Here is a 23880-nt window from a genome sequence, read left to right as displayed (position 1 = left end):
ATGTTACCCTCGGTAAACAAAGATTAAACTGAAACTAATAACGTGACCATGTTTCTGCGTCGCCCATGACACATTCAGGACACCTACCAAGTTTGGCTGCCATAAAATGTTTTTTTTGTCGCATACGACTTGTCTACGACATGTTTTAGCCCTGAATTACACACTACGACTTTCGTAGTCGAGCATCGTAGCTTAGTCGTAAACTGATTTACATTCGATGACCCGAGTTGTAGAAGTGCCGCATACATCTTAATCGTGCTGTCTAAATTGGCCTTTATCAATATTTGGTACGACTAAGAAGACTACAGGCAAGCTGTGAAAAAAACTAGATGGTCTGCGTCTGGTATGTCAAACGCCTCTGTGAAACATCGAGCGTTAGCCTTTTGTCGGAGCAAAACGGAGGGCTAACCCTCGAAACGTCAGCGCAACTTTTTACCTAGGCCCTCCCCACCTCCCCCTGCCCCGCGCATTTTCACCCCCCCTCCCTCCCCCTGCGGAGCTCATTATCCAAGATGGCGAACTCCGTGTTTTCGTGTCGGAAAACCTATCAAAGCCTACGGATAGGCTACTCTTTACCAATATTTGTTACCATATTTTTCTTGTATACCACTTTTTCTTATGTATGGGGCTCGGCCCGACGCACGATGGACATCAACATCATTTGCGTCAGTTGCGTGACATATACGTAATCGCTTGATTTTGCGTGACGTAAACGTAATCGCTTGATCATGCGTGACGTATAGGCCATCACTTGATCACGCCAGGGGTGATATTGCGTGACGTATAGACCTCCTCCCCCTGTGCTTCGGTCAGCACTGATGTGTAAAACCCAAACAAAATATTTGCCCAACATCGAGGATTTGGCACTTGGAGAACACACAAAACACACGAACGAAGTATTGCTGTACGGTTTGGCGCAAAGAGAGGCTGGACGCAACGAAGGAGAACAAGGCAGTTCTGAGAGAAGGTAGGGAGAATATTGATGCCAGTGACCACCTCGTGATTTAAGTGTAAGGCTCTACATCTTTTTGTTTTCAAAAAGCACCGATCAAACATTTTATTCCAAACCACACTATTTATATTAAATTATTCAACAAATCTTATTCCTTCCCTATCACCTTGCCCATCTAACTCCTGCCTTTGCTTAATTCGTGTGCGTATATCTATGAATAAATTAATTAAATTACTTGTAACTTTTGTATCGAATGCTGATGATTGCGAAAGTGCCCTGTTATCTTTCGTTTCAACTGACATCATATTCATTAAACGTCTTAAACACGCCACAACGTATTCTTGAATGCGAAAGCTAAGCCAGAAGTTTTCCTTGTTCAGTGTTTATTATTCAAATACGCATATTTGTAGTGGAAAGCTTCAGCACTTTAAGTTAGACGAATTGGCCAATTTACCACACATCTACAAGCTTGGGTAAAGAACTCTAGATTAATCAGAGTGTGTAGGTGTACATCATATTGCGACCTTCTCCAACACTTTAATTTTGTTTGTTTGTAATGGAGATGGAAATAATGTAATGGAGATAAAAAATAATGTGTAAGCATAGTTGTGGTAATTTCATTTTTGTTGCAGCGGGGGTATCTTTACGGTTTATTATCTAGTTTATTCACCCAGCTATCTCCAGTTGCACTGTGTAAATCAGGTTCTTTTTATCTTTATCTAAATCTCGGATCTGTGAGATTGCAAATGCTTTATTTTAATCACTTGCGCTTGCGTTCGTCTACAACTCTCTTCTGCTCTCTCGCACGCGACGCAAAACGTTTGTGCATATATAGTCTGGCAACCAAAGATTGGCTTTAGCTTCGCTAGCACTAAGACGTCACGTGCCTTCTTGGGGGCAAAATCGCGCGCGCCCGGGTTTTTTAGGGGCAAAATACCAAATAAAAAAGCAATTTATTTAGCGCTTAAAAATCAGCCAGAAAGTTTCATTGTCAGCGGTACTGTCAGTGTTTCACAAAAAATATACAAAAGGTTTTTAATTTATCCAATGAAGCGTTTTTATTTATACAAAAATGTGCGAAGTCATAGACCACTTGGTTATACATCACTGCAAGCGCTCAAAAGTTATATTTCTATGGATTCCTTTGCATTGTGTTGCTTAGAAGAACTCTAGTTCCCCCAAGACAGAGACACAGCTACAACAGAATGCTGTACCCATACAGCCATAGCACAAAAACAGTATATTTACAAATTAATTTTGTTTTTTAATTTTGTTCGTATTTTGTGGTTTTACAGGTAATATAAAAATGTATCTATTTTTAATTAATTTTGTTAGGGAACCTTTCACTTTTTCCAATTAGCTAACGGTTTTAACGCATTTTTCTTTTCTGTCAATGCAAGCTATGACTTTCCGCTTTCCTGTACCACCCTGGAAACTTATTACGGTCAAGAATCGTATAACAATTTATCATTGTTTTTGCTGCAGAAGAGAATTGGGAGTCCAACACTCCTTGAAAAATTCATCATCCCCTACCGATGTAAAGTTCGCAGAGAAACTGTGAGCTTTGAGAGCTGGTAGAAGAAAGAAAAGTATGAAAATATGTTGACTACACGTACATAAAAATTATGAAGAATTGAATACTGGAAATGCGTCTGGTGGGGAGCAAGGGAAATCGATGGCTTTGTGTGGCTAGCTTAACTGAACCAACAAGCACATTGTTCGTGGGCTTTGATTTAGAGATTTTTAATCCCTCGTAGAAAAGGCGATTAAATATTGACAGCGTTATTGATTACTAGTATTGGTACGAAGGGTAGCGTAGTACAGCCAGAAATGGAGAATACGAGGCAGTAGAACTAGGATTTCATCAGCTCATGCCGTTTCTTTTAAGATGGATTGATCGATATTACTTTGTTTATAATTTTTTTTACAAGAAAGGGCCTGTAAACCGGAAAGAAATTCTTGTAATAACAAACTATGGCCTCTTGAGAAGGCCAAGTGTGCTCTTCACGCGGTCAGGACTCGCCTGATGGAAAATTAAATGCAAAACATTGCGAGTGAGAAAAATCGTAGTCTCTACATCCGGGAAATATTCAGATCGTTTCAATTTTTTCGGGAGAGCTCCCTCAGCCTTTGAGAGGAAAAAGGGAAGATTTGGGAGGGGAGGGGAGGGGAGGGGAGGGGAGGGGAGTTCTAAGGGGGCGCAGGGCGAGATCGAGATCATCATATGAAGACTGATAAATTGTGAGTACAATGCTTAAAAGGCATATGAGAGCCATAAAAGCTTGATTTTTTATTAGTTCGAGTAGGAAAACACTGCCTACTTCGCGCCTAGTTTATTATTCGCCCAACTTCCTTCCATGTTGCATGCCCGAGCTTGTCAGGGCCTCTGGGCCATGAGTAGCTACCACTTGTCAATCACGTCTCCTACCAACGACACAAACAAAAGCCGTAACCAAGCACTTTTAAAGCATTCTTAAACCAATGAATCAAAACTGAGAGCTCGATATTTACATGAATGCTCAAGGGATGAACAGCATGCAGCTGGTCCGCGAAATACAGAGAAAAGAGGCCTCTGCTAGCAGGGAATATCGTGCCCCCCCCCCCCCCACCCCAAATATCTCGAGGCCTGCCACAGTTTTGGTATGGAAATTATAGCACAAACGGAATAGGCTAAGTAACCCTAGTTCTCGTGACTTAGGTCGTGTGGTAGAAGAACCGGTCGTTCCACCCAGGATGGACTAGAGCGCACAACTTTCCGTGACTGCTCACAGTTTTTTTTCCAAATAAGGCCAAGGTTACTTAGTAACCCTTAGCGAGCGAGTGGTTACCCGGATTTTAGTCATTTGTGAAAGATTTGAAGCAGAGACGACACCAAGAAGTGAACTAAGCCAGGCACCGCGCAAGCGACCTGACTGCATTGAACTTTCGTATTTTGGTTTTATATTGAATATACGAAGTTAGGTTCGGATTCGGCTCGGTTCGGCTCGGTCTTGGGCTATTGTTACATAACGCCGTTGAAATGTTTCGAAAGTTAAAAATAACGATCGCTAGGGTTTTTACAGACAAGAGAAATTGAAATATAACAAGATGCAACTACAAAAGGTTTTCGCTGAATCGGGAGGCGGGACATTTGGCACTATGAGTAGAAAAATCTGGCTAAGTACAATATTCAACACAAATTGAGGAGGAATTTTTATTTTATGCAGAATCCACTGACAAAGTACCCTAGCTCTCGTGACTTGGGTCGTGTGGTAGAAGAACCGGTCGTTCCACCCAGGATGGAAGCACTCAACTTTCCGTGACTGCTCACAGTTTTTTTTCCAAATAAGGCCAAAAATTATCGCGCCTTTCGCGCGCCACAGGGCTCCCAGTGATCCGGGGCTTACTTTGATGTGAAAGTAACTCTAAACATATCTAAAGATTGCTGTAGACTATGATAAGCAGGGTATTTTATTACATCTTTTGCCTTGCTCATTGTCGCGGCCTCAGTTTAGCATTAGATTACATTTCTCTATACGAACCAACTCCAACCATAAATAGCATCATATGAGCGTGAAACTAAAAATATCACTTGAACGTCAAAAGTAAGAGTTCTGGTTCCGCATTTCTGTGTACAATCGCGCATCGTATGAACTCATAGAGAGTTTAATGACAGATACAGCGATGGTTGTCTTTGACACCGCGTTTAAGAGCGTTTGAGCGGCGTTCCAGCCGTCTTGCATGACTGACCCTGCACGTTTACACAGTTTAATTTACCATATTTTCAGGAGCTTTCTCAAGTCAACCGTGGTAAATATAACAGCGACAGCATTTCGCATTCAATTAATATGTGTCTTTTACTGTTTGGTTTAATTTCGAAACTGCTAAGCACTTTCTAACCAGCTATAAATCTGCAAATTGGCCTTGTTTCATGACATCACCAATACAGGAAGTCGTAAGCCACTACGGGGTTTTCCCTTGGTTCACGCACGTCTCTTAGCGTATTAGCGGGGATTTTTATCGACTCTTATTAGATAAACAAACCTTAAAATGATATAGAACGCATCCTAGAACTCAAAATACATGCTTTCCATGGATAAAGCTACAAGCCTTATCTCGAACATTTTTACGCCGAAGCCTTTAGACGAAAATAGGAGCATCAATTCGATCAAGACATTTTAAACTTATTTAGTTACAGTGCATTGCTGAAATTGCTTCGATGACGTTTTGACCTGTGTTTATTGTAAGCGCTTGAATGCTGACTTAAAGGCAACCGATCAACCAATCACATCAACCGGAAGTCTAACCAATCACCCGTAACTCGATGATTATTTATCACCCTGTTTTGTTATCGTGTGGTTTATAACTCACTCCCTTCGAGTAAGTGAATGCCAAAGTAGAGCCAGTGTTTTATGTTTTGGGGCTAGTGTAAAGCTAGTGTGATCCTACTTGGTTTCGCTTCGCCTTGGTCTCACAATGTGCAGTGTTCTCTCCCTGTGCTCGTCATTTACGGGATGCCCAGCAGGTCTCTATGATGTAAGTACACCACCCTGACGGACTGTTGCCATCTTGCATGTCAATCAAAAAACATTAAAGAAAATATCAGAGTCATTTTAAGCCCAGCTTAACCGTTGCAGAAAACGAAGAACAGCTCCAATTAGCTGGAATTTTGGGTAACCTGAGTAGAAATAGCTGGGTCTTTAGACAATTCAGTGTTATACCGTAATTTACCAGATAGTGCCTTCCTTTATTTGAATTTTTGCACAATATTCTAAATTCGAGTACCAAAAAGTTTCGATAATAAGATGTTTCTCTTTTCCCAGCCGTTTTTTTTCTCTACACTCTTAATTTACAATGCGCTCGAACCCATAAAAAAAGGTTTGAGAATTTATCTTTATCCCACCATTTTCAATGATATGACAAGAAAAAAGCACTTTGAAAGTACAGGCCCGTCCCCAGGGGGGGGGGGGGGATGAAATCTGAAAAATGGACCTATTTTTTTCGGGGGAGGGGGGTTCTGATAAGAATCTGACCACCCCAAAACAAAACGGGATTAAGCCATTACAGTATCTCCGCGGGACGTTATTATCGGATTTGGCTACGAAAAAAAAATTAAATTTTAGAATTATGACATAACTTTTTTTTATCTAATACGCTTATGCTTTGTTTTGTCGAACAGCACATCTAATGCGAACCGGAAATGTAATTTCCGCCGTTGTGTGTGTGTGTGTGTGAACCCACCCTCTGCACCCCCTAGATACGGGCCTGAAGAGTGCCTGATATATCAGACTATTTTTATGTCTATATGTAAATCCCTTAATATTTTAAAAACGCACATCACAGATTTTGAAAATAAGAAACTTTCGACAAGCAACTTAGTGTACTGTGTCGGTGTCGTGTTGCATTCTGGGGGTATTTGGCAAAGGGCGGTCTAGTGCAAGTCAATTTTCTACTCTGAGTTACGAGCAATTCTCGGTCATTTTATTCAACTTATAGCACATTTATTGAAGCCACGTAACGTAAAAAAAGCTAAAAGGGAATTGTCAAAATAGCTGAAGCTGTTTTCGCCTACGTTTCCTGTTTTGCTATAAGAGTTGCTACGTATGACACGGCTTGTGGATAAATCTGTGCTTGCGCTCTTTGGTTAACTAACTTGAAGCGTCCAAAGGTATGAATACCACTTTGATGAGTTGCAAGCTGCGAGCCTTGTCGCAACGGTTTTTATAGGATTTTTGTCTGTTTTCCTTGTCTAGTTTATTGGCTACACAATTTCCTGAGGTGCTCTATCTGGTGCGGTAAGTATGCTAGAATTACGGTGGTCTTGGTTGGTGCGAGGTTTTATATAGTGTTTAGTGCGGTAAATGTTCGAGTAACCGAGGTTTTCTATCTTGTCTGGCCGGTAGTTGTTGGAGTTACCGAGGTGTTCTATTTAGTGCCGTAGATGAGGCGAGCTGGTCGAGAATGCTTTTCCGCGTTCAGTTCGTTTGTTCCGCTCTTGTACCTATATCACAGCTTATACTAACCATTTAAGTGTTTCCGCATGTTTTTGGTATTGCTTCTTCAGCAATAATTTCCTCCGTCTCTGAGAAACAAAGTAGACGAGCATGCATCGTATGAGCCATTAATATGAAAGTAGAAGTGAAGGTCCAATATTCTTCGCGTCAGATTTCATCATTGTTTAGACTTTCGATAGTCGGGAGACTTCATACGATCACTGGGTCCTCTTCGAAAGGTAATATGCATTTGGCCAGAATTCGATTTTACACGAAATAACGAAAACCTCACCACCCAAGGTTTCCAGCAGAATTAAAACCTCGTTCTACCGGTTAGTTATTTTTTAATTAAGGGCGGTAGTAATTGTTTTTTTCGTCCGTGTATTTTGAATTGTTTCGTTTACTCTTTCGAAACGCTATTGCTGCTATCTCGTTTACGTTTATGAGACTTATTACACGACTTTTAAAATAAAAAAGCAAAAATAAAGCATGATACAAAAAGGCAAAATAAAAAGCATATCTTGAATGCAATGTTAGTTAAGATGAAAGCAAATCATTTAGTTTCTAACTAAATAATAACTATTGTCTTTACTTATAACAGCGTATGGTATGACTTATTATACGGTCATGAGTTGCAAGGTGTTAGAGCTATGCTAGCACGCTTTAATAATTATTATACTAATACATCCTAATATCAGCGAATTGGGTAGGTAATGTGACTCATCTTCCAATAACAGGGTCATGGGAATTTAGCCCTAGAAATTTATGTCTCAATGGCATTTCCAGCACCAGAAAGTGAAAGAAATCACTGATGATATTCTGCTCTAATATTTCAGGACGTCCAGATGATGTCAAACAGAAGCATCGAGCTCCCTTTCCTGCACGACTCTTACATCCCTCAAACCGGGATCTTCACCGGCTCCTTCCCAGACTTCTACGGTACAAGTGACTTAGGGTTCCCGTGTCTGCCGAAATTTTTTGATTGCGAACAGGAAAGTAGTCCTGATTTGGAAACAACCTCAGACTTCTCTTCGCTTTGCAACAGTCCGGATATGTCGGCTAGTGACTCGGACTTCTCGAGTGGCGATGACGTCAGTGTGACGGAGACACTCATGCAGGATATTCTGACAGTTGCCATGGAGACCGAAGCAGAGCTACAAAGTAAGTGTTGTTTAGGGTGAATACGATCGTATACGATTTGCGAAGGCGTTCTCTACCACGACGCACTTTGTAATATCTGACGCACTTATAATACCTGGCGTACTTTGTAATACCTGAAGTACTTTGTAATACCTGGCACACTTTATAATACCTGAAGTATTTTGTAATACCTGGCGCACTTAATAATACCTGGCGCACTTTGTAATACCTTGCGCACTTTATAATACCTGGCGCACTTTGTAATACCTGACGCGCTTTGTAATACCTGGCGCACTTAATAATACCTGAAGTACTTTGTAATACCTGGCACACTTTATAATACCTGAAGTACTTTGTAATACCAAGCGCACTTAATAATACCTGGCTTACTTTGTAATACCTGGCGCACTTAATAATACCTGAAGTACTTTGTAATACCTGACGCAATTAATATTACCTGACCTACTTTGTAATACCTGACGCACTTGGTAACACCTGACGCACTTTGTAATACCTGACGCACTTTGTAATACCTGACGCACTTGGTAACACCTGACGCACTTTGTAATACCTGACGCACTTTGTAATACCTGACGCACTTGGTAATACCTGACGCACTTGGTAATACCTGACGCACTTAAGAATGCCTGACGCACTTTTTAATACCTGGCACACTTAATAATACCTGACGCACTTTGTGATACCGCCGGAATTTAACGAAAGCAGCGTTAACGAAAGCAACGACTTTCTTGTGATAATTGTACTAGGGCTTATCTGTCTAGCACAACTTTCAATTAATGTATCCGTGTTTTCCTCAGCAGCAGAGTCTCCCTCAATAAACGGACCAGCAAATAGTCTCGAAGACCACAATCTAATCAACGACGCAATGATTAGCTCGACCAACCACAATATATCGACCACGAGACGAACCTTAGGTTGCGCAACTACAGAAAACGCCATGTGCTACCTGGCTAATCCGACCGCGTGTGGAATCCAGAACCTCCTAGCCCCAAGCTCCCTCTGTACTACGTCCACAACAACCCCTTTGATCGGCCCGACCACAAAAGGCACAATGGATAACCTCGTTAACCCGACCATAACAGACATCAGCCATGACTGCTTTGTTGCACAGACGAGAACCGAACGAGAGGACAAAGGGACACAGTCTGAGAGAACGTGTTCTGCGCATGCGCAAGGAATCAACGATATCACCGGCGACAAGGTCGAGAAGGAAGCACCAGCCTTAGACTGGACTTATCTTGGTAAGACCTTGCGCGTATTCAAGCGAAATAATGACATTTTATTATGTCATGAGATCCAATACGGGCCCTTTTTTGCTCGATGAAACTCACTTTGTTCCTTTGTCAGTAGTGTCTCAGTAGTGTTTCGGTAATTGTCGGTAGTGTTTTGGTAGTTGTCGGTAGTGTTCCGGTAGTTGTCAGTAGTATTACAAGTGCGTATTACAATTTTGTCATATAAAAATGCCTGTGGTATATGTTTGGAGCAGTGTTTGCTTCTTCTTTCGTGCTAATATCATATTGTTTACTTTTTAGAAAAACCGACTCGACGGTGTGCGCCAGCTAACAACTCGTCCAAACCCCTCAACTCTGCTACTAAACCCGATAAGAAAGTCCACAGACCTAAAGGTACGCGCGGTAGAATTGGGCCCCGTGCGGTGCTGTACTAAAATGTTTCGCGCATTTTTCGCTTTTCTTGTCAAATTTGCATTGCGTGAAAAATAAAGTAATTGTTTAGACTTTTTCCTTGTGAAGGTATAAGCTTTCTGTATACCTTCTTGTTGGCGTAGAACACTGTACAGGACCCGAAATGATCCCAGGAGCCGAAACGATCCCAGGACCCGAAATGATCCCCAAAAGTACCCCAACTGATCCTCGGAACCGAAACGATACCGAGGAGTCCCCGAAATCAACCCCAAGGAATTGCGGTAATGGACAAAGGGAAAGCAGAAGAAATACTTGCAATTCTTGAAGCATAATTAAGGGTTAACAGCGACTCGATTTCTAAACAACGTGACTTTAAAAATATTAAATTCCAACACAATACTTCTATTTGTTACATTGCCCGGCGTTAAACCCATAAACAGATTCCAAAACAAATACACAACTTCAGATTGCTACTGAAAGGAATACAGCATAAACAAAAGCACAGCTTTGCCCAGATCAACCAAACTTTTGACCTTCCATCACACATTTTGCGGTTCCGACACATGACTCTGACACTATAAATCTCATTTCCGGTAAACATCACCCCTAAAAATTAATATTCATTTGACAACCAAACATGTATTTCACCACGAAATCCTTGTTCATACGAGCGGATATTTACCGACACATTTTAGGCAGCCGGTTTGGCCGAGGAGATGGAATGACAAAAGCACACTGAGTAATACACTCGAACAACCCTTCTACTACCGATGCAAAATATTAAGAGGATGTGGCTTTTGTTGAAAGCAATATTATGTGAGTTTTGAATTTCCTCATGTAGTCGTGAGTACACCCCTGGCATGATCTCATGATATGATAGGTCTTTCATTCACAAAATACAAACATGCCAAAAAATAACTTTAAAACATTCCGCTTCCTATGAAAAGCAGCATATCCTATCTGTAAAGACTTTCTTTTATGGCTTGTTATGTAAAAATGATTTATCCACGCCGGGTTCTTCAAATTACTATCACAGAAATTTTTAGTTGACCCCAATTTCTGACTCAACCACTGTATTTCCCCCGCAGTCGTATATTAAGACCAGCGGTCTGAGTTCGTCGAGATTTCTCGGAAAAATGAAGTTTGGGTTCTGTCAGAACCTTATTATTTTACGCGATTTTATTTTATGTTTTTAGATGACTTTGAAAAGCATTGAAATAACCGTGTAATATCGCCGATGAGATGTGGATTTGGCAAAAATGTTTGCATTCATCGAAAAGAGCATCATTTCTACTTTTGATATGTGAAATAAAATTTAGGGGCAAATAAACTCCGACTTTTTTACAAGCCGAAATATGACCCCCACTTGACCCTAATTATAACCAAATGCCGACACTCACGATGCCTCGCTATCAAAAACTTATAAATAACAATTAAAAAAAGGTGCAATATAATTCTTGAAAATACTGGTATTTAATCAAATATTCTTGTCTCTCTGATGTTTATTTGCTTTCCAAGATTATATTTTCATAACATTTCAAAGTGCAATCCGCATGCATGATAATTATTATCGGCACTAAAAACTTCCGGTTCTTTATTCTTCCGCTTCATGAGCATCCCAAAACTTTTTCCCACGAAAGTTATTCTTAAATCGTCCTATATTTATTTCTATCCATCCCTCGTTTCATAAGCATTATAATATTTTCTTTCGTTCCCTCCTTTCGCGTTAACTTAGGGCCTAATCGCACTAGGAGGACAAAGTTTGTCTGGCCGGGATAAACAGCCGTCCAAATTTTGTCCTGGCCAATCGATTGACTTGTTAACCAGTAAAAAAATCGCTTTCACTATTCACTTTACCGGTGGGTTCTCTTGCAGTGAAAAAGACCATTCATTTGTGGGAATTTCTTGAGGAGCTCCTGGACAACAAAGCATACTCACCTAAATTCATCACGTGGGTATCACGTGACGACGGCATGTTCCGCCTCGTGGACTCGAAAGCGGTCGCGAGACTTTGGGGGCAGCGGAAGAACCGTCACGACATGACGTATGAGAAGATGAGCCGCGCTATTCGCTATTACTACGAGCGCAAGATTATCAAACACGTGGACGGACAGAAACTGAACTACCAGTTTGGTGACGAAATCAACGAGAGGCGGTCACGCAAGGAGAGTGCAAAGAGAGAAAATCAGACTGCGGTCACGCAAGGAAAGGGAGAGTGAAATAGATGAAGATAAATATTCTATACTTATGTAAATAATCGACACATTTTCTAGTTATCATCCATTAGCTAATATTGCTTTGATTACTATGACTGTTCATTTTTATATGTATGATCCCTGCTTACTAACCGAGGGCCATATGTTAGAAAACTGTATATTCGGTTTAATATGCTACCCTCGATAAACAAAGATTACAAAGATTTTGTAAATATATATTGTTGTAACCATTTTGGTTAATGAATCTACAGTATCAAATGCTATTTCTTGTACTAAGGCCTGGCTGAACTTGTGTTACATGTTACGACAAGAGGCAATTTTTCCAGCAACTTGCAACGTAATTTTTGTTGTGTTGAGAGTTGCAAGAAAGTTACCTGTGTAACATTCCCTATTTGCAATGTAAGTTTTTGTTGCGTGTTTTTACTCTTCTACTTCTTTAAATATTGCGTGAAAAATTGCACCGTATATTATCTCCCTGCAACCTGAATCTTTTTAATTTGTCATTGTTGCATTGCAAGTTGCAGGAAAATTGCCCCGCTTATCATGGCTTTTAGTCGTGTACAATATTTCAGAGCGACATGTACCCCTGTTCAGCCACTTTTAACCCAGTTCTGCACTTACATGGAAATAAAATAATATTCTTTTTCGTGTGTATACAATTATAATAATGTATCGTTTTAGATACTGAGAAAGAATAATCCATAACTATGCATTGTACAAACCATAAAAGCAGAGGCATTTCTTTTTGTAAGTAGTGAAACGAGATCGGAATAAAAGATAAAAAAAAAACACCCCTAACGAGTGCTTTCACTATATGCCAACTAGAGCAAAAACGGGGGGGTATAATAATTGTAGCTGTCTGACGGGGGGGGGAGCTCTCCATAAAATTAGACGAGGATAATCTTCTACTACCTGCTATCCCTTAGTGATAGTTCAATTCTTTTTCGCCTGTGCTATCCCTAGGGGGTCCCACGCTAGTGGACCAATCCAAATAACAACTGGGCATGTATAAAGTAAGAGAGATGCGCTCGATGATGTCGTCTTAGGGACGGCAATTAAGGACACCTGAATGCTGTTGACCACACCCAAACTGCCATCCTTTAGGGCTAACACACCCGTCTGTTTTGATGAGAGACCCCACGGATCTTAACAAAACTTAACTTCTTATGTTCTCTTTGGTTGCCGGTATATATTTTGCTTTCTAAATGAGGAAACACCTCATTAATGATAAATACGGTTTTATAATGGACCTAGAAATTTAGATTTTCAATTTTGAGTGTGCAGAGAATCAATCCATTTTTTTTGTTTATTAAAATAAACAAAATAAAATTCTTGTACTTATTTTATTACCATTTAACTTTGCTACTTTAATATTTCTCTTTCCGCCACTAAAGACAGGGAATAAGGAGAGGAGATATGTCAGCTTATTCTGTGAGAGTTCCAACAAAAAAGAAGCGGAACACATGTACACACGCGCGGAACACATGTACACACGCGCGGAACACATGTACACACGCGCGGAACACATGTACACACGCGCGGAACACATGTGCACACGCGCGTGCCCCGCGGAAATGTGTTCATGAAAAAGGATACTTTTGGATAAGGCTGTGTAGGATACCTAAGATCTTAAACATACTTGGTGTCTCGGGTATGTAGAGGAGAGCGTGTACCTACAAGGAATAACAGTGTGTGAGTTCATTATTTTATATGAACTTGAAGGCCCCATCAGAGTGTTGCCAGGGTGCGGCACCCTCTTATATACACCTATATCTTGAATAATGAAGACAGTAAACGATGCTCCTAGGGATATTTATTTTTGTCCGGAATATTTCATCCCAGCTTGAAGTTGTGCAGAGGAAGTCTTTTGCAGTTGTTGATATTGCTCTTTATTTTCCAGGTTGATAGTCTTTTATGATGTTTTGTGTTTACTTCCGAAGGTCCGACGGAAACCTCAACCGTTAAAAGACAAAAGAATCTATTTTAATCCGAGATATATAACAGGCCATCCGTTCTTAATTATCAATCACAACCTCATAGAAACTTCCAATAGACACACTGCTTTCAATATTTTAAAATATTTTTTCGCGTTTTCCGTTAAAAATCATCGGAGATTTGTTACGTAATCGACCGGAAGTAAACTGGTGACAATGCGGCTTTAAGTAAGCCCTAGGAGTATTTGACATAATTCACTGATTATGTTATGATAGAATTCTGATAACTCGTTAAGTGACAAATGTTTTTATTCGGTCTTCAGGAAAGCATCACTTCTGTTGGGGCAATAAGTACGATCGCTTGCGTTGTTATCGCGCGCCTTATATGGAATAATCTATTGTTATTATACACTTAAATAAACTCCTCCGAGTCTCCCTAAGCCATTAGCCTTTTTAAAATCGGACACTCCTCATACGGCAGCGATTTCTTGCTAAAATCACACGAGGATCGAGGAACAGTGCGGCACATAGCTCTTAAAGGTAAGGCGAAGTTTTGCGAGGGAGTTTGTTTAACTTCGAAACGGGGGTTCATACGTCAATCGCTAGTTTGGGTAAAACCGGAAGTGGGCAGAGCCAGTGTTTATTTCCTTGTGCTATAGCGCCTTATTTGAGAAAGTTTCTTATCCAAAGTATTTCAGCTTCCCTTCTCTCATGCGAAAAGTAGATGTAATCCTTTAAATCTTAAAATGTGGTTCAAAAGGGTTACGGCTTATAGATCACTTGTCAAAACTTCTGATGTCGGCCGTAGGGTAATTGTGTGACAAATGTCTCGTGTTTCATGTCCCGAAAGATGCTAAAGTTCAAACAAGTCCCTGCATGACTGACTTGCTTGATGCCTAAAAAGGTTACAAGAGAGAAAGAGTACCGGTTATGAACTTGTAAAAGAAAGGGGGAGTAATCAAAGCGAAGTTCCTCGTCTGACCAAGTCCTTGGTGAAGACTGACATTGTTTTATTTGCTCAGAGGCAATATGGGTCTTCTCGCCATAGCGCTAATTCTACAGCTCTGCGTGGCTTCTTTCGGAACCTTAGCTGTGGCTCTACCAAGTTCACTTTCGCAAGGTTCGAGCTACCCGTACTCCAAGACAGAGGTATCAGTCTGCGGAGGAATTCGGGACGTCATTCTAAGGAATTCTGCGCGATTTCGGAAGATCTTAGTGCGCAATGCAGACACTGAAGTAGTGTTTGAAAATGATGATTGTCGTCGAACGACTGCAAGGGCAAAAAGTAAACTCGACGTGTTGGCCTCGCGAGTTCGCCAGGAGTGGGCAGGTAGAAAACTTAAAGTTATTAAAGCATGGACTGATCAGAGAACGGCGCAAGACCCTGCTTCGTTGCATTATGAAGGTAAAGTTTAACGATTCCTGGCACCCTAAATACGCGTTCATATACACAACTAGTAGCAAGATGCAACCTAAGTGAACCATTTAGAAAGTTCTAATAATCTCGTTAATTGAATGTTTTGTTGTATCAGTAAACTTGACACAAACTATTAATGATTTCGCAACAAGTTTGGTTTGAAGGCGTTAAACACAACCCTTGACAATTCCTCTGCTCTCCTCTCCTTTATAAAAACATGAAAGACACGGCATACACTTTTTTTGCTTCGTTTAAGGTTAATTTAGGCAGTTCGCCTAAGGCGTAATGTTGTATCATCGAATAAATATTAGTGTAAATTATTCCAGTTCTAGAGCAGCCCAAAATAGTTGTTCACACATTGTTGTCACCACACTTTATTTGTGTGTTTTCAAGAATCGCAATCTTTATTGATCCATTGGCCAATTGACTACAACTTGTTATCTTTAGGTTTGACTATTTACCACTCGATATTTTTGGGCGAGTTGCATACGAATTAATGATTTAACAACAAATGGGAAACCTTCTTTACTGGACATGGTACCATGTACTGATTACTCAATTTTAGATGATAACACAGAAAAGAGTAATTTCCAAGGAACTGGTTTTGTTTATTTTGTCTTAGTTTGTGACTTAGCAAAGTTAACACGGGCTTATCACGAGCTATCCAGCTTTTTTTCGATTATCAAGCGAAAAACTTCACATAACATTTTGTCCTTTAAAACCAAGGAAAACTTTCGAAAATACTTCAACCCACTCGTACGAGGTTTAGCCTTGTGCATTTAACATCGATTAAATTTTCTCCTCCCAGACAAAACGTGAAAGCATTTTGCTTTTTTTGTGTATATACATATAGAATGACGACTCAGCGTCAGCTTTTTGTTTCATTAAGGTTGTATCCTTTTTGCTTATAGCAATGCTATCAGACTGTTCTTGAAGTCTTTTGTTCTGTAGGAATAATTTACTTTCTACTCTCACCTTACGATTCAATAGCTTTTATATATTTAGATTTAGAATAGCAATGATTAGAAAGTTTTGTGTGATTGTTTAACCGAGACAAGCTTCAACTTCCGTATCTAATTATCGTCCCCTCTGGGACGATGACGCTATTTCTCGAGGTTAATTATTCGCACGGGGCTTTCCCCTACAGTCTTGAAGGGCTTCCTGTGGCGCGCGCGTTTTGCATTACCATATATGGCCAAACCAAAAATAACGATACATCAAACATTGGTATAACGCCTATTGCTTACTTTCTAAGCGCTTGACAAAATTATATAAGTATTAAAGAAGGGAAATAAACACTAGGATGAAATGGCATGTTTTACGCCTCTGTGAAAACGGAGTAGTTTTGCTGTACTTTCGAGCGTTAGCCATAGAATGTTCAATCCTGGGGCCGAGGAGCACAAGCTTCTAGTAAGCTCACGTACGTTCAACAAGTCAGATTCAGGGCCGAGAAACAGAAAGATACTATTTCTCGACCGGGGAACGAACCCGTTTTAGCAGAGGCGAGAGGTCCCATGAGGTTGGCGCGCTAACACACTGAGCCACCTTTTTGCTCCATCAGGGCTCCTGGAAAACGGGAGCGGATCAGGATTATCGGGGATCGGGTATCGGATCAGGATTATCGGGTATCGGGGATCGGATCAGGATTATCGGGGATCGGATCAGGATTATCGGGGATCGGGTATCGGATCAGGATTATCGGGTATCGATTTTTAGAATTGTCTTCAAATTACCCTATAGAAAGCTTGCTTGGATATACTTTTTTTATCGATGTCGCCTCTTTTTTGGTTTATTCTTAGCAGTTTTGATGTTTTCCGAGGTAGCTTTTCTAGGCTCGATTTCCAGCTCGTTTCTATGAGCCTATAAAGCCAAGCGGCGGCTGGAAATATACCCTAGCTTTTTACAGTCAACGTATAACCAGATAACAGAAATTTAATCGTTATTTCGATTCATGTAACAACCCAAAATGAATCATAGCCGAATTCGTTGTTGCGCGATCCAAAGAATTCAAATCCATTTCTGGTCCGGGAATAAGTTATCTTAATCTAGCTTTTTCGTAAGCAGATCCTATATTACCTATAGTGCGCCTTAATCCAGTTTTCATAAAGTGGCTAAAAATGATTTCTTTTATTTTGGAAAACTTTGTTTACTTTCACCTCTTGGTTTAGAAGTCGACAATTTTTAATATCACTTTCTATAGAGACAGATGGCGGTCAATTTTTAATTGGTGATGGGTGGAAAAATGTTTGTCTGTAAAACGTTTATCAGAATTATCGCATCTCCTTTCACTGCTTTTTACTGGAAAACTGAGTAATCGTTCGACCCGCGTTTTTAGGTCGAGCGCTTCGTTTGCAGCTGGACAACAATGATCGTTCCATGCTCAGTCGACTGGCGGGTCTGGCTCTCGCGTCCGGATTTGATTGGGTCAGCTACCCGTTGAATAGCGACTACATCCACGCCAGTGTCATCAGGGACGGTAAGTGTTAAACATTAAGCAGGCAATTGTTTAAAGGGAGGGGGTAGATATCATGGGTAAAAAGTTTAGGAAGAAAGTACAAAGAGCTTTCGCGCATGCCCCCCCCTTTCCGGTGTCCACGCTGGACGCTGGGGGTGGGAGTGAAAAAATACCACGTTATCTCCTCTGCTTCTAAACTCTACTCTACCTTTACGCCAGTTTGGTTTGATCCTGGGCTTTGAGGCCCGGGTCGCGGGACGCGCGAGAGGGGGGAAGGATGGAAGGGAAAGAAAAGAGAAGACGTCTTCTCGCTCCTTTTTCTTCTCTTCCGCCCCTCCAACCCAACCTCCCCCCCCTCCCCTCCGCCGGCCTTGTTCTGGCATGTTCTCGCGCATTGTTACGCTGACCTCGACACCCTGGGCTTGACATTCTGGGTTCCGAAGTTGAACTAACGTCAGAACAATCAATATATAAGAATCAATGGAGAGTATTAAAAAACTTTCGTAGTAGTCGGCGTAATTAAATGCAATAAAAAAAATGCTAGGTAAAAATAAGCTGTATTAAAGTTCAGCATTTTTATCTGTCAAATTTAATTCTTTCCGCTAAGTTATCTTCTTTCTCTACACAGTTTGCCAAACGTCTGTTGACCTCGTCTTCATCCTCGACACCTCGGGCAGTGTTGGCAGTTATAACTTTGAAAAAATGAAAACATTCGTGAAGAATGTTGTAGATTTCTTCAATATCGGCCCCAAGGGAACACACGTGGCCGTCATCACGTACAGCACGTGGGCGCAGGTCGAGTTCAACTTGAAGGCACACCATAGTAGCAAGGCCGCCCTGAAAAACGCCGTCAACGCGATTTACTACCGCAGCGGGTGGACCTACACAGCAGACGCGCTCGACCTCGCCGGGAGAAATATCTTTCAGGTTTGTGCACCTACATACCTTAACGCTTTTCTCAAGTTAAAACAAAGAGTTGACTATTGGCATAAGTAATGGCAGTTGTCAAGTGATTTGTCACGTGATGTTAGATAGCGCACTTGTCATGTGATGCTAGTCTTCTGAGTATTTGTCACTTGATGTTAGACTCTTGCGCACTTGTCATGTGATGCTAGACTTCTGCGCATTTGTCACGTGATGTTAGATAGCGCATTTGTCATGTGATGCTAGTCTTCTGAGTATTTGTCACGTGATATTAGACTCTTGCGCACTTTTCCTGTGATGCTAGACTTCTGCGCATTTGTCACGTGATATTAGACTTCTGAGCATTTGTCACGTGATGTTAGATAGCGCACTTGTCATGTGATGCTAGTCTTCTGAGCATTTGTCACGTGATATTAGACTCTTGCGCATTTGTCACGCGATGTTAGACTTCTGAGCATTTGTCACGTGATGTTAGATAGCGCACTTGCCATGTGATGCTAGTCTTCTGAGTATTTGTCACGCGATGTTAGATAGCGCACTTGTCATGTGATGCTAGACTTCTAAGCATTTGTCACGTGATATTAGACTCTTGCGCACTTGTCATGTGATGCTAGACTTCTGCGCATTTGTCACGTGATGTTAGATAGCGCACTTGTCATGTGATGCTAGTCTTCTGAGTATTTGTCACTTGATGTTAGACTCTTGCGCACTTGTCATGTGATGCTAGACTTCTGAGCATTTGTCACGTGATATTAGACTCTTGCGCACTTGTCATGTGATGCTAGACTTCTGCGCATTTGTCACGTGATGTTAGATAGCGCACTTGTCATGTGATGCTAGTCTTCTGAGTATTTGTCACTTGATGTTAGACTCTTGCGCACTTGTCATGTGATGCTAGACTTCTGCGCATTTGTCAAGTGATGTTAGACTCTTGCGCACTTGTCATGTGATGCTAGACTTCTGAGCATTTGTCACGTGATGTTAGACTCTTGCGCACTTTTTCTGTGATGCTAGACTTCTGCGCATTTGTCACGTGATATTAGACTCTTGCGCACTTGTCATGTGATGTTAGACTTCTGCACGATTGTCACGTGATGTTAGACTCTTGCGCATTTATCACGTGATGTAAGACTCTTGCGCATTTGTCACGTGATGCTAGACTTCTGTCTAGCAATAGTCACTTGACACTCTCTGTAGTTGTCACATGATGTCTTGCAAATATTGAAAGTACAAATGAAGCACAAATCTATGATAGAATTATTTCACGCCTTTCGCGAATAGTGAAAATATTAATAATTGACAGAAAAAGCACAAATGTCTGAAATACTTATTTATTTAGGTCGCTAACGGTATGCGGCCCGACAAAGGAATCCCGAAGATCGCTGTGCTCCTGACTGACGGTTACTCTAACGGCAATAACCCGTTGGGACCCGCGAATGACTTGCGCGCCGCCGGCGTCAACGTTTTCTGTGTCGGCATCGGGAATTACTACGAGCGCGAGTTGAACGACATCGCCACGGACCCTGACAAGGACCACGTGTTTAAGCTGGAAAATTTCAACGACTTGAACAGCTGGGTGGACACTCTGAGCGCGGTGTCTTGTGACGGTGAGTTCATCATGGAGGGGGAGGGGGGTAGAGGAGGGTAAATTCATCATGGAGGGGGCGGTAGAGGAGGGTGAGTTCATCATGGAGGGGGGGTTGAGGACGGTGAGTTCATCATGGAGGGGGGGGGGGGGGTAGAGGACGGTAAGTTCATCATGGAGGGGGCGGTAGAGGACGGTGAGTTCATCATGGAGGGGGGGAAGGGGGTAGAGGACGGTGAGTTCATTATGTAGGGGGGGGGGTAGAGGACGGTGAGTTCATCATGGAGGGGGGGGTATAGGACGGTGAGTTCATCATGGAGGGGAGTAGAGGACGGTGAGTTCATCATGTAGGGGGAGGGGGTAGAGGACGGCGAGTTCATCATGGAGGGGGGTAGAGGACGGTGAGTTCATCATGGACGGGGGTAGAGGAGGGTGAGTTCATCATGGAGGGGGGTAGAGGACGGTGAGTTCATCATGGAGGGGGGAGGGGGTAGAGGACGGTGAGTTCATCATGGAGGGGGTAGAGGACGATGAGTTCATCATGGAGGGAGGGGGTAGTGGACGGTGAGCTCATCATGGAGGGGGGGGGGGTAGAGGACGGTGAGTTCATCATGGAAGGGGGGGAGGGGACGGTGATTTCATCATTGAAAGGGGGGTAGAGGATGGTAAAGGAGATTGGGACACGGTTGATTAAAAAATCCGCCTTTAGATTGAGAAACCTTAGAGCTATGTTTCTCTCGGCAATTGGTTTTACTGACAAAACATACCGTTTCGACTCTTTCCATTCCATTCCATCCTTTCCCACTAACCCCAATTGGGGCCTTACCGCGCCAACGCAAATCTCCTTGTTACTAATGGCTATCTAACCTTCTCGAATAAAGCTTATTGCATCGTATGGTATTATTTTCATTTTTCAGAGGGTGCGATGATTCGCGCATGTGACGATACAATCTCTACCGTGGAAGCCGGTTCTTTCCTCTATTTCAGGACCGAGTTCGCCTCAGCTAATGATGGCATCTCTGTGGAAGTCAAGGATATTAGTGGTGAGTTAAAAGTTATCTTCAAGTAGACTATTACCAATGAACTCTTTTATACACTGAGGCCCTGCACAAACGTCGTACTTTCCATGAGCCGTATTCAATGCAAATGCATGCAAATGACGACAAAGCGATGCATCTGGCTCATTCTGTACGCTCGTATGAGCGAATTTTAATCGCTAACTGAAAATCGCAAGGTCTGTCTTCTGCCGCGGCGGCGTATTCGCCGATATCTAGACGTCTGATCGCCGGCGATTGAATTCGCTCATACGAGCGTCAAAATTCGTCAAATTTGTCGTGGGCTCTTATACCCACCTTCTGATAAGGATGATTTGTATGGCTTACGTAGCTCCGAAGCTTATTAACGTTGTCAAGTATACTAGTAACATAACAAGATAAGTGGGAAAAGCACTTTTTGTTGTACGCGAAAATAAACCAAGAGGGATGTATGTCTTTATTATATCTCTTGTGCACTAGGCCTAAATGCCGTTTCCTTCATGTCACTTTCAGGTGTCAGTCATCTCTACGTGTCTCTTTCAAGTAAAAATCCTGGTCCACTTGACCCCCAGTCATACAAAAACGAGAGCTCTATCTCTCCACGCTCACTAAGGCTGAATTTCCCCTCGCGAGGTTCCAAGGTATGATTGGTGCATATATTTGCTTGTCCGTCAGTTTTCTGTCTGCCCGTCTCAGTCTGTCGGACAAGTTCTCTGCCCATCTCTCCCGTCCCGCTAGTCCCTCCGTTCGTTCGTTTGTACGTCACCGTCCGTCCCGTTAGTACTTGTCTGTCCTTCCGTTCGTTCGTTTGTACGTCACCGCCCGTCTCACCCTGTTTCTGTTTGCCAGTTGGTATTCGTTGCGGTGCAAGGACAGCACTCGAGCAACAGCTTCAAGCTTTCCATGTGGGACACTCTCTTCGCAAAAGACAGCTACAGTGCAAGCGTAAAAGAGGAACTGCAGGCAACGCAAAATGTCATAACAGTGTCATCCAGTGTGAGCCCCAAGTAAGATTCTATTGTTACAGTACAAGTCACAGATCATATCATACACTGCGTCCCGCCATTTTCGTTAAGTGTGACCTCCAACTGAATATATTGTCGCAGTACAAGTCACACGACATGTCACACAGTGTGTCGCGCCATGCCGTACGTTAAGTAATGCAAAACACTATATCATTGTCATTTAGTGTGACCTCCAACTGAATATATTGCTACAGTATGGGTCACACAACATGTCACACAGTGTGTCACGCCATGCCGTATGTTAAGTAATGCAAAACATTATATTATTGTCATTAAGTGTGACATCGAAGTAAGTCTAGTCTTACAGTATAGGCCATAGGCTTCACAAAGCTCGCGAACTATGCATCATATGAGAACGTTTTGATAAGGCTAGGGCACCCCAACCACAGGGTACCCCAACCGCAGGGTATCCCAACCACAGGGTACCCCAACCACAGGGTTCCCCAACCACAGGGTTCCCCAACCACAGGGCAAGCCAACCACAGGGTACCCCGACCACAGGGTTCCACAGCATTTGGCATCCTCGATTAAGACCCGGTCACCGTGATATCTTGCGCCGCGATGTTCTACGTTACGCTATATTATATTCAAGAAATAGTAAGATATACTATTAATCTTTTTTCAGCCTGCGATATTCCATCATGGATGGAAACGACCAAGGCATGTTCACGATCGACTCTTCTACCGGCAGCATCACAACCACGGGAAGGAAGTTTGACCGAGAGTCCGAATCGCGCTACAGGCTAACCGTCTTAGCGCAAGATGCGGCAAATCGATGTCACAAGGGCCGAACAGTCGTGGTGATTGATGTGAAAGACGAGAACGATAACGCACCAGAATTCCCGCTAAATTCATACGTATTCAACATCCGGGAAAACACACCTGCGGCTCAAGTCGCAATAGTGACCGCAACCGACCGCGACAGTGGGACGAACGCGGCTATCACGTACTCTCTGTTCTCGGGTGAAAATAAATTCATGATGAATAGCAAAACTGGTGAGATTCGCACGGTGACTCCTTTGGACCACGAGACAAAGGACTCGTACACGATGAGGATTTCCGCTTTTGACGGGAAGCACACTACTTTTGTACCGCTGGTCATAAATATCCTTGATGTCAACGAGCCTCCGAGGTTCCAGGACGACTGCACAAGGCGGGGTGATTGCAGTGCTACAGTTCTCGAATCCGCCCCGCTCAACACGCGTATCGTCACTCTAGCAGCCACGGACCCCGACGGGGACTCCTTGTTGTACTCGGTTCGGATCCGCGACTCGCAGGAGAAAATATTCACGATTGATAACTCTGGTCGGTTAACCCTGAATAAAATGTTGGATCGTGAAGCCAAGTCAGCGTATGATCTGGTTGTTGAAGCAAGTGATGGCAATATAATCGCCATTGCCGCGCTAAAGATTACGGTCGATGATGTAAATGATAACGCCCCATTCTTTGCCCTGAGTGTGTACAAGACGGGAGTTTACGAAGATGTGGCTGTTGGAAGCATTGTGCGACAGTTAACGGCCGTAGGTGAGATGATATGATGAGAAAGCAACCATTTCCATTGG

The 23880-nt window shown here is 42.3% G+C and overlaps 2 protein-coding genes and 1 long non-coding RNA gene across 8 annotated transcripts in view; all 3 read left to right on the top strand.

The window, feature by feature from the left end:
- Positions 1-780: 780 nt before the first annotated feature.
- On the top strand, positions 781-3016 carry LOC125570088. The gene is made up of 2 exons (XR_007312430.1): positions 781-967; positions 2438-3016. It is a non-coding gene; the product is annotated as an uncharacterized LOC125570088 (long non-coding RNA).
- Positions 3017-5266: 2250 nt separating this feature from the next.
- On the top strand, positions 5267-12735 carry LOC5518230. 4 transcript variants are annotated; one of them, XM_048729404.1, is made up of 6 exons: positions 5317-5467; positions 6685-6726; positions 7761-8085; positions 8883-9326; positions 9618-9710; positions 11604-12735. In XM_048729404.1, exons 3-6 carry the CDS (start codon positions 7770-7772, stop codon positions 11945-11947), a joined length of 1197 nt encoding a protein of 398 aa, XP_048585361.1. In that variant the 5' UTR covers positions 5317-5467; positions 6685-6726; positions 7761-7769; the 3' UTR covers positions 11948-12735. The 4 variants fall into 4 exon arrangements, with proteins under 4 accessions (XP_032218826.1, XP_032218825.1, XP_048585361.1 ...); XM_032362935.2 differs by lacking the exon at positions 6685-6726 and having other exon boundaries at positions 5267-5467; positions 8886-9326; XM_032362934.2 differs by lacking the exon at positions 6685-6726 and having other exon boundaries at positions 5272-5467.
- A 1472-nt stretch (positions 12736-14207) lies between these two features.
- The window catches only part of LOC5518243 (cadherin-23), a 30319-nt gene continuing 20646 nt past the window's right edge, over positions 14208-23880 (top strand). The window contains exons 1-9 of one of the 3 annotated variants that reach the window (XM_032362886.2): positions 14208-14418; positions 14901-15283; positions 17631-17771; positions 18379-18677; positions 20014-20281; positions 21177-21302; positions 21807-21934; positions 22143-22300; positions 22944-23842. In XM_032362886.2, coding sequence (XP_032218777.2) covers positions 14908-15283; positions 17631-17771; positions 18379-18677; positions 20014-20281; positions 21177-21302; positions 21807-21934; positions 22143-22300; positions 22944-23842 — 2395 coding nt within the window. In that variant the 5' untranslated portion in view covers positions 14208-14418; positions 14901-14907. Of the gene's footprint in view, positions 14419-14728; positions 15284-16576; positions 16716-17630; positions 17772-18378; positions 18678-20013; positions 20282-21176; positions 21303-21806; positions 21935-22142; positions 22301-22943; positions 23843-23880 lie in introns of those variants that run through there. The other 2 variants (XM_048728329.1, XM_048728331.1) reach the window with 2 other exon arrangements.

Source organism: Nematostella vectensis, chromosome 1 (genome assembly GCF_932526225.1).
Source record: "Nematostella vectensis chromosome 1, jaNemVect1.1, whole genome shotgun sequence".
Classification (NCBI taxonomy): domain Eukaryota; kingdom Metazoa; phylum Cnidaria; class Anthozoa; order Actiniaria; family Edwardsiidae; genus Nematostella; species Nematostella vectensis.
Note: the sequence above shows the minus strand (reverse complement) of the source record. Positions and strands in the feature narration are given on the sequence as shown.

Coding starts and splice junctions, on each gene's coding strand:
- LOC5518230 (XM_032362934.2), top strand. CDS start 5,408: ATGTGCAGTGTTCTCTCCCTGTGCTCGTCATTTACGGGATGCCCAGCA. Junction 5,468..7,760: donor GCCCAGCAGGTCTCTATGAT/GTAAGTACACCA, acceptor CTAATATTTCAG/GACGTCCAGATGATGTCAAA. Junction 9,327..9,617: donor CTTAGACTGGACTTATCTTG/GTAAGACCTTGC, acceptor TTTACTTTTTAG/AAAAACCGACTCGACGGTGT.